The sequence below is a fragment of the Cicer arietinum genome, chromosome 4 (assembly GCF_000331145.2).
Source record: "Cicer arietinum cultivar CDC Frontier isolate Library 1 chromosome 4, Cicar.CDCFrontier_v2.0, whole genome shotgun sequence".
Lineage (NCBI taxonomy): Eukaryota > Viridiplantae > Streptophyta > Magnoliopsida > Fabales > Fabaceae > Cicer > Cicer arietinum.
The window spans coordinates 26,493,205-26,508,526 of record NC_021163.2 but is presented as its reverse complement, the minus strand read 5'-3'; the positions used below and the strand labels follow the sequence as shown (position 1 = coordinate 26,508,526).

General features: G+C 27.7%; 2 protein-coding genes across 2 annotated transcripts in view; one reads left to right on the top strand and one right to left on the bottom strand.

The window, feature by feature from the left end:
* Window positions 1–3,051, bottom strand: part of LOC101506192 (uncharacterized) — a 4,511-nt gene extending 1,460 nt beyond the window's left edge. Inside the window, exons 1-8 of the mRNA XM_073366837.1 lie at window positions 2,938–3,051; window positions 1,791–1,902; window positions 1,467–1,586; window positions 1,258–1,325; window positions 824–932; window positions 664–732; window positions 468–525; window positions 4–82 (exon numbers count right to left, since the gene is read on the bottom strand). Of these exons, the coding sequence (XP_073222938.1) occupies window positions 4–82; window positions 468–525; window positions 664–732; window positions 824–932; window positions 1,258–1,325; window positions 1,467–1,586; window positions 1,791–1,793 (506 nt within the window). The 5' untranslated portion in view covers window positions 1,794–1,902; window positions 2,938–3,051. The remainder of the gene's footprint in view (window positions 1–3; window positions 83–467; window positions 526–663; window positions 733–823; window positions 933–1,257; window positions 1,326–1,466; window positions 1,587–1,790; window positions 1,903–2,937) is intronic.
* Window positions 3,052–12,994: 9,943 nt separating this feature from the next.
* LOC101506520 (uncharacterized) lies at window positions 12,995–14,218 on the top strand. Its single transcript, XM_004497606.4, has one exon. It carries the CDS (start codon window positions 13,095–13,097, stop codon window positions 13,767–13,769), a length of 675 nt encoding a protein of 224 aa, XP_004497663.1. The 5' UTR covers window positions 12,995–13,094; the 3' UTR covers window positions 13,770–14,218.
* Window positions 14,219–15,322: the final 1,104 nt, after the last annotated feature.

The following is a 15,322-nucleotide window of genomic DNA, read 5'->3' as shown; positions in this document are numbered from 1 at the left end:
AACCGCTCATACTTTGGAGGTTTTCTAGTAAAACCAGGCCCAACAAATGTAGCTTTGGTAACCATCCTCTTCCATTGCTTGGCTGCAAAATGGTGAGCCATATACTATAAGATCTGCTTTTGAAAATGATCAATATGTTTCATACAGCGCAACTTGCTTACAATGAATAAAGAGACTATAGAAACAAAGACACCATGACACTTTTACAAACCCATCATTTGATAAAAAATCAACACATCATGACAAAAGTTAGTGTTTCAAATTTACCACCCACAAAAATTTGAGCATCTCAACCTATAATGAAGTAATAAAATATAGATTTTCCTGCTACATCCATAAACAAGAAGAGGAGCGTACAGAGAATGATAAGGAAACATGATATGCAGAATACTTGAAACTAACAATAACCCATTTCAATCATGCAGTACCACGATCATGATTCCAGAAGAAAAAAAAGGAATACTTACTCTTTCTTTTACCGGTGCGGACAACTTTGAACATTTCATCTTCAGCCACAGGACGTACCTGAGGAATTGAAAAGCCATACATAAACATTATAACTTAAAAAAGGAACACCAATTCCTGCCTCCCCCTGCTCCATTCCTTTCTAGAGGGAAAAAAATAGAGAATTGGAAGCAAATTAGCTATTGAATGAAATCTCACCTTAGGTAGAGGAACATCCCATTTCCCAGCCTTCTCCTTTCTCTTTTGCTTAATGGTGTTGCTGAGAATCTAAAAATAGAAAATGGCCACATTACTTCCAACAGTGTGCAACAAAAATCAAGAGTCAAAATTGTCTATTAGTACTGCATGAGTGACATACCTTTGCTCTGGCCGTGTTTTCACGATCCAGAAGAAATGCAGGAACAGCTCCTTCCTGAACATTATCATCAGCCTTACGCCTAGATGTCGACTCTTCATGCATGGCCAAACTATTGACAGACAGACAAGAGTGAAATCATTCTCTCTTACATTTGACAAACAAATCCATATTGATGAAAACCAAATGCGCTAATTATTATCTAACATCAACCAAAGACTCTTGAATGAATATTAAATAATCCAGATAAAGAAATCAAGCACAAATACTATTGGCATAAACACATGTTATATAACAACAGCAACAAAAAATAAATAAAAAATTGATACTTCATCACAGGCTAAGCTATGACATAAATAGTTGAAAATGGTCAGACAAACTATATAAAGTAAAAAAAGATAAAAATAACAAGAGAAAGAGGCATCAAAAAAACTCACGTCTTCTTCATCTGTGCCTTTTCAGCATAATTTTTCTTGGCAATCATCTTACCCTTAATACCCAGAGTCTGTTCCACGCAAATTAAACAGAAACCCAGTTAGATTTACGACAATTTACAAATACATAACTTGTTTAAATGAAAGTAATTTGAATTAAAACATCAAATAGAAAGAGAGAAAAGAAAAAAGGAAGACGGAATCAGTGAAACCTTCTGGGCCTTTGCAGAGTGCCTGTGAACTTCACGAGCCTCCTTCTTGCGCTTACGCTCAAAGTAATCGAGACGGCGTCCATAGTCTTTTATGTGACGATCTATATAATCTCCTTGAGGCTAAAAGGACACAAACACAAGAACACGAAATCAAAAACAAAAAAGGAATATAAAAGAAAAAACAGAATAAAAAAATGCTTGTGAAATTTAAAAAAAAAAAACATAAACAGCTTCAAATGAAGGGGTGTAAAAATTAGGGCAATCAAAGTAGCCACTTCAAATGAAATATTCAAAGTTTAAACAATTAAAGGAAAAGCAACCCACCATTGTCTCTTGAAAATCAACTCCAAGTAACCACTACAAAATTGGTTCGGTTTATAATGGAACAGTTTTGCCTCTGGTTATAATGTGCTGCTTCACTTCCCCTTCAAAACCACTGAAAGAATGTAATTTTAACCATCAACAACAACACAATACCAGAAAAACAAATGAAGAAAGCGATAAAACTTTTACAGCCGAAAAATAGGAAACCCCCAATGCTCATTAACAATTCACAAATCACAAATTGAATAACAAATTTGAAATTGAAAAATAACAAAGCAAGGTGGGTTGCTAGTACAAAAAACTAATAGAGACTAAAAGGGGTAAGACACAAAGGGTTAAGAAAAGGTTGGCGACATACTCTCATGCCATCACAAATGATTCATACACATAATTCCAGCAAGTACACACAATTTAAGAACATAAACTAATTTCTGTCCGTAAGCCAATGAAACTAGAAAAAACCAGCTGGTAAAAGTTTGACCTTGTAACCTCAAGGGACATAATTCAAATCCCTTGGAAAATGGTTGTAAACTAATCATCAGCGCCATTTTAATTAATATTAATAATACTTTCCACTTACCTAAGTTTAAAAAGAAAAGTTGACATAAAATTGAAGTCCTTAACTTTCCTTATAACATATATACATGGTTACAAACTGTATATTAAACAATGCTTCATCATTTTGAACTGTAATATAAAACCACAAGAAACAATGTGATTTTAGATTCAGAAATTCAAAACCATGGGTCAAGGGACACAACACAAGTCCTCAACAAGAGAACCAAAGTTGTGATTCCTAATCCTATCCAGTATAATCTTACTACACACCGCAACATTCTCATATCGGCTACAGTTATTTAATCCCGGTGTTGGTAAAGGGAAATCAAAATTAAAATAAAAGAAAAAGAATAAAATCCGCAACAGAAAAACCAAACGAAAGTTTCACACACATAAGTTGCGCAACAGAGAGAAAGAGAGGAGTGGGAGGAGGAGCGGCGATTTGAAGGTGGAGGAATGGTCGGCGGCGGAAAGGGTTAGAGAGTTTATGTGAAGAAATCGTTCTTCACAAAAAATTGAAGATAAGAATATGAAAGTGATAAAAGAAGAATGAAACCCTGGAAAAGAAATTTGAGTAAGTAGAGAGTACCTTTGCGTTAGGCGGTCTCAAGTTGTGGAAGAAGCTACTCTCGAGAATGTCTCGAGGATTGCAGTCTGCGAGGCGGCATATAGGGTTTATATTACAATTTGCTTTTTCTTTTTTATTTTTATTTTTATTTTTAACTTTATTTTAAAAAATGTATATTCCATTTATATTTTTTATTCGTGCTTACAAAATCTACAAAATAAATATTATTTCAAATAAATAAATATCCCTTTAACATGAAAATATATGGAAAGAAAAAAATTTAACTCTTATATATTCATATATTGTCGTTGTCACTATATAACATTTTATATTATCAATCAATTACAACTGTTAGATCATTAAAATATTTTTTTTAATTAACGTTTATCATATTAACTATCTCAAAAGTGATCTTATGAACAATTGTAATGTATGTAAAAAAATTTACAATGACAATCCATAGTAATTAAATTCTTATAATATATTATGATGAATGGTTAGGAATAATCTATTAAAGAAAATCATCATTTGAGTCGATATAGTACCCAAATAAATTATGGATAAAATTAGTTTAATGAAAATCATGGTGATAGTTTTGGAAAACACATACAAGTTATTTTAGTAGAGTTGTCAAAATTTGTTAGCCTAAATGGACCAACCTGCTCAGTCCGCTAAAACACAGGACTTAGACCTAATAGTTTTAGCCAAACTTTTTCCAGGACTTTGTAGCCCAACTGGAATAAATTCGGTATCCATTCGGGTTAGTCCGTACAGATATTGGGTAGCCTGCAACCCACATGATCAATGTTTTAAAAAAATAGTGTGTAGATTTAATATCTTGTAAATTTAAGATATTTCTTATTTAATTTAATAAAGCATCTATTATTTTTTATTGAATTGGTAGAAATAATAAGTTGCACAAAACAACTTCTGCTACGTAGAGTTTATTCAATCGAAGTTATAAGAGATGTTACATGTAATTATGCATGTGAGTTGTTATCAGCTAAAGGAAGGTACAACTTGGCTGGATTTTTACATAATTATAATTTATTAAATTGTCTAGTCATTTTGGTTGAAACAAAAAGATGCACAAAGCAACATCTGCTACGTAGATTTGATTCAATGAAAATTACAAAATATGTAGTATGAAGTTGTTCATGCAAGTTGTTATGGTCTGCCAAAAGGTAGACACAGTTCGACCGCATAATTTCAAACTTGTGATGGTAAATATTGTTGAGACAAAATCCTAATTTATTGCTTTGATGATAATTAAACAAAAGGTCAATTAAGACTTATAATTATAATTCTAAGTGTTTTGATATTTAACATGTGTATTTGAGTGTGTTAAACAAGATAGGTACCAAGCATTACAAAGCAAATCTTATTAAAATAAAGAAAGCTATATTAGTGAAATGAAGAACATTCTCGGTAGATTTCTGGAAAACGAAGAATGTTCTCCACATCTGCAGAATAACAAGATTGATCAGATTCCTATATAAAAGATTAGATCTAGGAATTGTAATTCATTTCATATTTTCATCATAAAAATACAAAGATCAACTAAGCAAGAATCACTCTAGAATTCGAAGGTAAAACATTTTGCTTCATAAAATACATAAAGTAAAATCATTCTTCAAGTTAAGCAAGTGCAAGTACAAACTGACATGATAGAAAGAACATTATTGTTGTACTTTCAAACAGACATGCACACGTGATTCAAAGCATAAGATCACTTCAGACAACTATAAAGATCAGAACAAAATTCAGTTTATCTCAAGACAAATTCAAATATCGTTCTTGGTTCACAAGAACATTCTTGTTTTATGGTTGATCTTATCCATTCACTTACAAATGACAGTTGAACTATTTTCAACGGACAAATGAGTTGTCATAAGCTCTCTTGAAGCCTATAAATAAAGTCTCATAATGAAGAACAGATCAGAGACCAAAGTGCCAAGCAAAATACCACTCGTTCAATCTTACTCGAATCTTCTTGAGCTTCTCAATCATTCTAAGCTTCAGTTCTGTTCTTAGGGTGGTATTAGAATCAATACTCATTGAGTTCTAAAATCCATAATCTATTCTCAAACACGAGTTGAGCATACTCATATTCTAACAAACTCAAATTATTATTTTGTAACTCAAGTCTATATTGTTGACATAACTTTAGTAGTTTGTAAAAAAAAATTATGATTTAAAAGGTAACTTGTAAAATCTTTTCTAATTTAAAAGGCTATATTGTTGACATAGCTCTAGGTAGAAATATAGTACTTTGTAATAGATCAAGATTGATCTGTGAAAGCTGTGTGAAAACCAAAAACGTTTTTGCTTTGAGCACTTAGTGGAAAATCTCACAACTGTGAGGACTGGACGTAATCTGTGTTGGGTGAACCAGGATATATCATTGTGTGATCTCTCTTTCCTTATCTCTATTTACTCTTTGTCTTATAATCGATTTTTATATTGATAAGTTAATATTGTTGTTTTCTTTCCACTAACCAAGAACGTTATTCGTTTGTAACCAAGATCAATCTTGAGTTAAACATTTTAGTTTTTAACATGAATTTTTAAAAGGGACAATTATAATTTAAACCATCATTTCTTATAATTGACATTGTTACTTCAAATATATAGTGATCATTAAGTATTTTCATGTGAGTAACGAGGATGTCAAAAGATATATTACCAATATTTGACCATTGTGTTGATAGTACTACTTGCAGTTAACGAATGCTGTCAAAAGATTGGAGATTAATAGTGCACTTAGTATCTTGTTTTGGTCTTTTAATTTACAAATAAATATAAATTGTACATGTCTCTATAATTAATTTTTTTATGTGTCTACTAGTGTTGTGTGTGTAATTCAATTATTTTACCCACATTAATTCACACCTATTATGGTAAACATGTGACGATTATAAGGATTTGTTGTTTACGAATGTTAATTGTCAAGGTTAGATCTTTGTAACAAAATATCATTTATCAATTAAGGTTATTATGTAAAGACTTTAAATTAATGTTGCATTAGGTATTTTGGTGAGCACATTTTTCTTTTGTTCTCTTTGAACTAATTTAGTTTATGTATCTGCTAAATTGATTTTTCTTTTCTTTTCTTAAAAGTTAGGATAAAGAAGAACATCAATATTGTTCTTGGATCTATACCTTATATTAGGATGGATGAACTCTAATTCTCTCATAATTTAGTATTTCGTAAGTGAGAATTAAGTATGAAAAGTGATTTTTTTTGCAAAAGACAGGTCATTTAATCATAAAGCATGACATTTCAAAGATATTAGAGGTGTCAATTAAAATGACATTTTTGTCATACTTTCTTTGCTTAAATTAAAGTGTTTTTAAAGAGAAATTAAGCACTCGATGAAGAACTAATATTTCATTAAGAATTATTAAGCAAAGAAAATATAAAGAGCACAATATATAAATATTTGATCTTGCAAATACGCTGAAATTTTGACATTTAAGTAACTTGATCGAAATTTTAGCATTTGGTATTTTTCTTGTACAATTAAATTGTAGATCTTAAAGTTAGAAATAATCATTTAAATAAGATTATTTCATAAGATGTCCAAAAATGAAAATGGTGAAGTAAGAGAAAATAAAATAGTGTTTATTTAGAAAGTACTTCGAAAGATAAGGGTAAATAAAGAAATTTAAGGATAAACCGATAAATGTTCAATGATGTTGAAAGATACATCAATTTTGAAAGGGCAAAGTCAGTAAAGATCGAGATTTTAATTACTTTGGATTGTCGTTATTTGCTTATGTTTAAAAGATATTTTGGTCGAATCATTATTTTGATAAAATTTTATTTTTCGTTTCTTTACGAACAAATCAAAATAACTTTTTAGTTTTATTTTAAAAAGTTTGATTATTTTATCTTTTAAATTTGTATATAGTTAGAGTTAACTTGTGATAATCCATAATATTTGAAAAAGTTTGAGAAATATAAATTTTGGTCTAAAATTAAAGTATTTTTTTACAATAAAATGTAAAGTTCTTTGAGGATATTGAGTTTGGTGGAGATATGTTCAAAAGAGCAAAATTGAGTGTGGAAGAATCAGTTTCAAATCAATTCATATATATAGTTGTTATTAATGTAGAAACTTTTGGTCTATTCTTCTTTTTCTCAATCAAGTTGATGAAATTATTTATGAAGATCAAACTCAACACCCTCATGAACTAGAACATTATGTGTTAGAAATAATTGATTGTAAAGAGAAGTTCTATTTCGTAGTCTTAAAAGACTCTAATAAGACAATTGTGACACTCGTTGCTAGTTAAGATTTTTGGAGCTACATAAAATAGATATCAATAATGTGTTTATAAATGACAATATTTATGAAATAATATGGTGCAACATGGTCAAAAGAACAAAATTGAGTGTGGAAGAATCGGTTTCAAACCAATTCATATAGTTGCTATTAATGTAGTAAATTTTGGTCCTCATAATGAGATTCTTGTTCTTTCTCTAAATCAAGTTGATGAAATTATTTATGAAGATCAAATTCAACACCCTCAAGAACTAAAGCATTATGTGTTAGAAATGATTGACCGTAAAGACAAGTTCTATTTGGTAACTATAAAAGACTCTATTAAGACAATCATGACACTCATTGCTCATTAAGATTTTTTGAGCTGCATAAATAAATGTTAATACAATGTATCTAAATGACCACATTTCTGAAACAATATTGATCAACCAAAGGAAATATTGTGTCAATAGAAACAAAATAAATAATTTGCAAACTGATATAATTCATTTATGAGTTAATGAATAAGTCTCATTAGTGATATCACAAAGTCTCACAAAATAATTATCTAACTTGATTTTGAGATTATTATTGTAGATAATTGTGAATATTACAAGGTCAGTGGAAATAAGTTTATATTCCTATTATAATGTGTTGATTAAATTTATTTAGCCAACAATGATATATGTTTATTGCATGAAACTGAGATATCTCTAATGAAAGTTTATCGATGAAAGATCTTGGGACGCCTCTTCTGTATTATGCATTGTGATACTTAGAGATTAAGGTATTTTTGAGTTTTCACATAAGGGTAAGTTCGACATGCAAGATTTTGAACTATAAGAAGTCTCAATCACTAAAAGGGATTATTAAGTCTCCTTTTGACCAATATAAAATCTTGAAATTCATGAAATTAAATATTTTTCTATCATTTGGTTGTGGAGAGTTTTATATATGATCTTATTTATACGCAACCAGAAATAACTTATATAATAAGATCATTTGACAGATATTTGAGCAATTGATGTTTAAATTGCTAATAAAGTCAACTATAAGGGTTGTTGAAGATAACAATAGAGTTTATGCTCACAAATCAGAGATCTAATAATTTAGAAATCATCAGTATATTCGACTTCGATATTTGAGATGTTTACATAACACAGACACATTACCTCAAGAAATGTTAGTTATGTCACTTAGTTGCATACAATAAAAGGTACTCGTAAACACTATATTGTGACATAATTCAGTTCAGGCTTCAAGAGTACTAGTTGAGGAAGAACTTGGAAAATCTTTTGTCATGGATCCATGTATTCCTAAAGATACATCCTTAGTAGATTAAACTTATTGTAGGTTCCAATATATACATGCTCATGAGTTTGTCGATTTCCGCACTAGAACATAATTGTAGTAACAATATGTATGATAGAGCATGGCTTGTGATTAAATTAATTCCAACATATGGAGTTTCTTTCCTCACTTACTAAAGACCTCTTAATTATATCGAAGCTACAGTACAGATTGCTACAATATGAAGTAGCATTCTCAATTGAATGTCTTGGATTCGATAGTAGAACTTCAAACACTCATTGAATAAGTAGGAATACTCAAAGAGCTTAATGGGTAAAGAGGGATTGATGGTCGTGTCTTGCCAAATTTTAGGGAATTGTGTTCATTTCCTATTGTAAAAAATACAATGAGGACAATCTAAGTTAATTATCATATATATCAAATAGTTTAACTATCATATATCATGAGTGTAAAAAATTTTACTCTATCAATATATTACAATCATTTATATTGTATGACTTTAAATATATTATAATTAACTAAAAATTTAAAATATTTTTTCGATATCAATATATATAAATTAAATCTTATATTAAATATCAAGTACTCCATAGATAAACTCCAATTGATGGGTGATAGGTTAGAACCATACGAAACTTGTATTTGATATTACTTATGTAATATTGTTTTCATTTATATAAATATATAGTACTTTTTATTCAAAAAACAAAGTATATAGCACTCACTTTAGGGATGGTTATTAAATTTATATCTATTTTGTACCAGTAAAAAATATTTATAATAGGTAGAGTTAAAATCCACATTATGAATATGGATGTGGATATAAATAATTATTAATAAATATAAATTAATATGGATACGGGTATGTGTCTCTTACTACCAGAGTCGACCTAAAGCTAAAGTTAACAAAATTAGGGCTTTAGGTCTTTGAAAAATAATTAATTTTTCATATATATTTAGGCCTAAAAAAATAAAATATTTAAATAGTACAATAAATAAAAGGCCTCACAATTATAAAAAGATGCAACTATTGATATATTTAATTAAAATATTTTGTATCTCATAAAATATAAAATTTAAATAAAGTTATAGTAAAATGTTATTGTTAGCATTAAAATGACCTTTATTTTTATATCAAGACTTTATTTTAAAGTTTATTTTAAGCCTCAATAAGTATTATGTCAACCTTGCTTACTACCCATCTTGTTCCCCACCTGCATTATATTATTATTATTATTATTATTATTATTATTATTATTATTATTATTATTATTATATTTGTGTATTTATTTATCTTCGACACAAAAATGTCATTAATGATATAGATTTTATCATGACTAATAATATTTAAGTTACTATTCTAAATATACAAACAAAATCACAATAAAAATAACACTTAAGTTAATATTTTATCATGATTAATTTCATAAAAGATGCTAATTATTTTCTAAATTTTATTTTGTTTTTATTCAAATAAACTTGTGTTTAGTCTAGTAGTTAATTTTATTTGTTTTGTTTTGTTTCTATTAATATCACTAAATCAAATAAATATGTACATATAATTAAATATAATTTTAGATAATTTAAATACTTTAATTTATTCTTTTTATGATTTAATTTTAAAGAACTTTTAATATTTACTTAAGTAAGTTAAAATAATATGATATTTTGTAATTTAACGATTTATTTTAATTCAAATGTGTATAATGAGTATGAGGATTTAGGTACATATATGGTACAAATACAAAGATTAAAATTGATATCCACGCGAGTACGAGTATTTTTTTTTATAAAAAAATTGCAGGTAAGAGGATATGTATTATAATATTATACCCATTGTCGTTCCTAATTCTCTAAATGTGTCTTTTATAATATTGTTTTTTTAAGAGTTTTATAATATTGTGTTGTCATTTATAATAGACAAAATTACACTTATAATTCTCTAAGTTTAACTCATTTTCTACTTAGGTCTTTTAAGTTTAATTTATCTTAATTTTGTTCTTAAGTTACATTATGTTTGTATCATTAATCATTTATCTCAATTTCGACAATAATTAATTCAATTGAAATATTTTGATAATTTAAAATTCTAGCAAATGCTGCAACAATATGTCTCTCATACTAATCCTTCATAAAACATTCATCAAATCTTATAAATAGTCCATATTTATTGATTTTCTATACAACAATTTAAACATATATATAACTTAATATTAAACAAGGTACGTAATAAATGTCTATTCACATAATTAATATATTTAACTTTCTTCACATAGAAAATAGTTTGGATAGTCAATTTGTTGCAAAATTTTGATTATATCTTAATATTTTATGATATTAATTCAAAAAATAAAATTAAACTTAAAATAATGAATGTGTAATTTGATATATCTTGAAGACTAATGGTACAAATAAATGTAACTTAAATGATGTATCACGAAAAAATAAATTTAAAAAACGAAACAAAAGTTAAATTAAATTTAAAAGATTAAAAAATTATTATTTTCTATTATAATATTGTGTTTAGATTATATGGCTATATAGACATATTCAACTATGTTCGGGTGTTATTTTTTTTATTGTAAAAATGTGTGTAATTTTAATCGGTCAAAATAAACAAAGTTAGATTATTTGTAAACCAAACCAAACTGAATGTAACTACAAAAAAAAAATGACCATATATATATATAACCAAAGCTGACAGTATACAATTTGTATATATTATACTATATTTGTGTAATTCTAATTATGAATATATAATTGTTTAATTAATTATAATTTCAAGCTTTTATTATATTCCAAACCAAAATTAATTTGGATCGATAGAAGCGGGCTATTTCCTATAAAAAACGAAGTCATACGAATCGGTTTGCACTTTTACCCCTAACTTGAGCTCCAAGTCATGAAGTCATAGTTCAGGCGAATACGTCACACAAACCTCCCCCAAAATGCCAACCACTTTCCTACCTGGAAGAATCACTTGAATTTAAAATTAATTTCATCTGGAAAAAAGTTATTTTATAAGACTCCAATCAATTTAGTCTTTATTTTTTAATTTTGTGTCACAATTTTAAATGTCATATATTTTTTATAAAGAAAAACACTGTTTAAATTAATATATTTTGATGAATACCTACTAATAAAATATTAACTTAATGATGATTTTGATTTTTTATTTTATTAATTCTCATAATTAATCATTCAATTTTAAAAGTCGACAATTTTGATCTGTTTTAAATTTTTTTACTAATAGGACAATATATTTTAAATGATGTGATATATGATTTTATGATATAAAATTATTTAGATGCATTAATTATTTATATATAATTAATTCAGTTATAAATATAAAAAAAATTAAGTTGAAAATTAAGTTTTAAAAGATTTTATTGCAATTTTCATAGAAGTTAATTATTAAACATTATCATATCATATGTCATGATATTTAAAACATGTTAAATTGTTATTTTTTAATTAAAAAATTAAAATGAGTGACCAAAACTATCATATTTTTAAATAGGGAGACCGATTAAGTTAATTGTTAAAAATAAAGGATTAAAATTGCAATTACATATAAAATATTTTGAAATCTAACTAAATTAATTAATATTTTTAAAAAGTTTAATTATTATGTACGATTATTGTAATTTTTTTTACCATAAACACTATAACTATTCACGAAGATAACTTTAAAGATAATTTTAAGACTTAATTTCAGTTTTCGTTCATCTATTTTTACTGATTCACAAAGTTTGTCTCTTTATTTTAAAAGTCGACAATTTTAGTCTTTTATTTTGATTTTTTAACTAAAATATGATAATGTAAAATATTTTAAATTATGTGACATATAATACGATAATGTAAAATGATTAACATCATAAAATTGAAATAAGACGCCGCAGAAATTTAATTTTCAATTTCAATTTTTTTTATATTTTTAATTTAATTAATGACATATAAATAATTAATTAGTTCTATACTATTGTATTCACGTCATTTAAAATATGTCAGAATAGTCATTTTTTTAGTTCAAAAATCTAAATAAAAGATCAAAACTGTGACTTTTAAAATAAAGATACTAATTCGATAAATTAGTAATAATAAAGATATCAAAAATAAAATTAAATTAAATTTTAATAAAAGTTATATATTTTTATTGATCTTATTAATTTACTGTATAAACATCTTTTACACTACATATAAATTAAATCTATTTTTAAATTTAAAAAATTAAATTAGCAATTCAAAAATTTAAAAGATTAAATTGAGCATACTAACAGAATTAAAATGACTATTTATATTGCTTTCTTGACAAAAGATAGCCCACTGTCTTACTTATCTTTTTATTTTATATATTAAAAAAAAAATGAAGTTACAATTAATATTCACCGAATAATGGTGTTGGCACTAGAATCGCTAACCGCCTCACTGATATATTTACTAAAACACCCCTAAAAGCTAAAACCCCACACATCACACCAAAACCAAAACTCCATCCTCTTTTATTCTTCACACTATAAAAGTAAAACCCTTAGGTTCTGTTCCGCACGCAAAGAACCAAAGCGCGTCGTGACTTATTTCATTATCACTCGCCTCAAAATGACGTTTAACGGCGGAGGCTCACCATTTCCCGTCGTCTATTGGGACGGCGAAACACTAACCAACCTCGGAATCCTCACTGTGGACCCCACTATGAATTTCAAGAGTATTATCTCCATCTTGAGTAACCAGATTGGGATCTCGCCTCATCAGTTTACAGTTTTCCTCGCCGATCAAGATAGTGACCAGAAAACCCCACTCAGCGCAAAGTTTAACCTCTCCGCCCTGTCTCGTAACGGCGGCGAGTACTATTTATTCGTTAGGCGGACAAGGCGGTTTAAAAAGTCTCCGACGAAGAACAAGAACGTAGCAGATAAAATCATGTTTATGCGCCGTAACGGTGCTGTCAATCAAACGGCGGTTGACGATTATCGGCCGTCGTTTTCGATTCTTGAACGAGCTGGGATTGAGAGGAGGATGTTGCGTTTGCGGATGGAAAAAGAGGCATTTCTGAGGAGTTTGAGAAACAAGGGCGAGTCTTTCAGAGAAACACCGTACCGGTACGGCGATGGATACGGTGGCGCGTGGTGTAAAGAGTGTGTGGTTGCGGAGGAGAAAGGGACTTATGCTGGTTTTCATTTATGTGTTCGTGATAAGGTAATTAAAGGGTTCAAGTCAACAGCGGGACCGATTTCCCGGCCGGAGAGTGACTCCGGCGATAACGGTAGTAACTGATTTGTGTTGGGTGGTTTTTTTTTTTTAATTTTTTTTAATTTTTTTTTTATCAATTGATGAAAATTATAAATAAAAATTGTGTATAGAAAATTAGGGGAAATGATCTGGTGTGGTACGGTATACGATAAGTAAAGGAAGGTATACCATATTGGTAAAGCTATGTTTTGACATTGAATTAATTTATCTATCGATAGGATACATACTCAATAGGGTATATAAAGGGGTTTTCGATTTCATTACTATATATGTATCCTTCAATGTTTTTGTAGAGAGAGAAGAGTGAGGGTTGCTTGTGACTTTGTTTAATGGTTGTATTTCATGAGATTGGTTATGCTAGGTGATTAGAATTGAGGAGATGGATGAATTGCAATGATGTTATCAAGTTGTTACCTTTTAGGTTTATGTATTAATGAAGCTTTGAGGAGTTAAATATATTAATGCTTTTTCCTCTTTTGGCGTTGTAGATGATATATTCTAAGGCTATCTTTAGATGATACCTAATAAAGAGAAGAAATACATAATTGTAATCTTCTTTGAGAATCCTTTGTTATAGTTTTTTGGGTTTACATGGTAGTGTTTTTCTTATAAACTAAATTATGATGCGTAGGAATGTAGAGAATAATTCTAAATATTGAGATTAGTCTAGAGGTTAACTTTTTCTGTAATGTATATTTTCATAAATTGAACTCGGCTAAATGGTTTAAATGCAAAATTTTACTTAAGGAGAACTAACCCCCTCACATTTAAGTCTAGGGTAACTCCTTTTATATTATAAGAGTAGAAGTCTCTGTTTAGTTTCCACTACATACCATTCAAAAGGATGTTGCAGAAATGTTCACACAAAAAAGGATGTTGCAGAAACTATTGTTTCCACACGTTTTTTTTCTTCTAGAGCGTGATAAAATAAATATACAATAATTAAATTACACATAATAATTAATTTACTATTCACACAAGTTCGAATCCTAAACAATAATTAACTTACACATAATAATTAATAATAAATTCTCACAAGTTCGAATCTTAAATAAGATGTTTAATATAATAATATTAATTTATATACTTTTAATTTAAATAATATTTAAGTATATATAAATATCAAGTCATACATTAAAAAAAATAATTATAGATAACATTCAGGTATATATAGGTACCAAGTCATACATTAGAAAAAAGTTATAAATATTTAAAGTGACAAGAAAAGATAATATAGAAAATAAAAAAAATTATAAATTCTAATTATATAAGATAATCTAATAATAATGAAGTTCTTAGTTGTCTTTTTATTATGTGTTACATTTTTTTTAATTATTAATTATAAAAATGATATACACAATAAATTTTTCTTGGTTTTGTTGAGGCAATCTCAAATTAATAAACAAAGGCTAATTAAAGACTCTAATTATAATTCTAAATAATGTGTTAATTCAATATGTATTTTTTAGTGTAATAATTCAAGATAGGTATAAAACAATGCAAACAAAATAAGTTTAAAGAAAGAGTTAAAAATGAACAAAACTGAACCAATAACGTTTTTGATAAAATTTAAAAAA

Coding starts and splice junctions, on each gene's coding strand:
- LOC101506520 (XM_004497606.4), top strand. CDS start 13,095: ATGACGTTTAACGGCGGAGGCTCACCATTTCCCGTCGTCTATTGGGAC.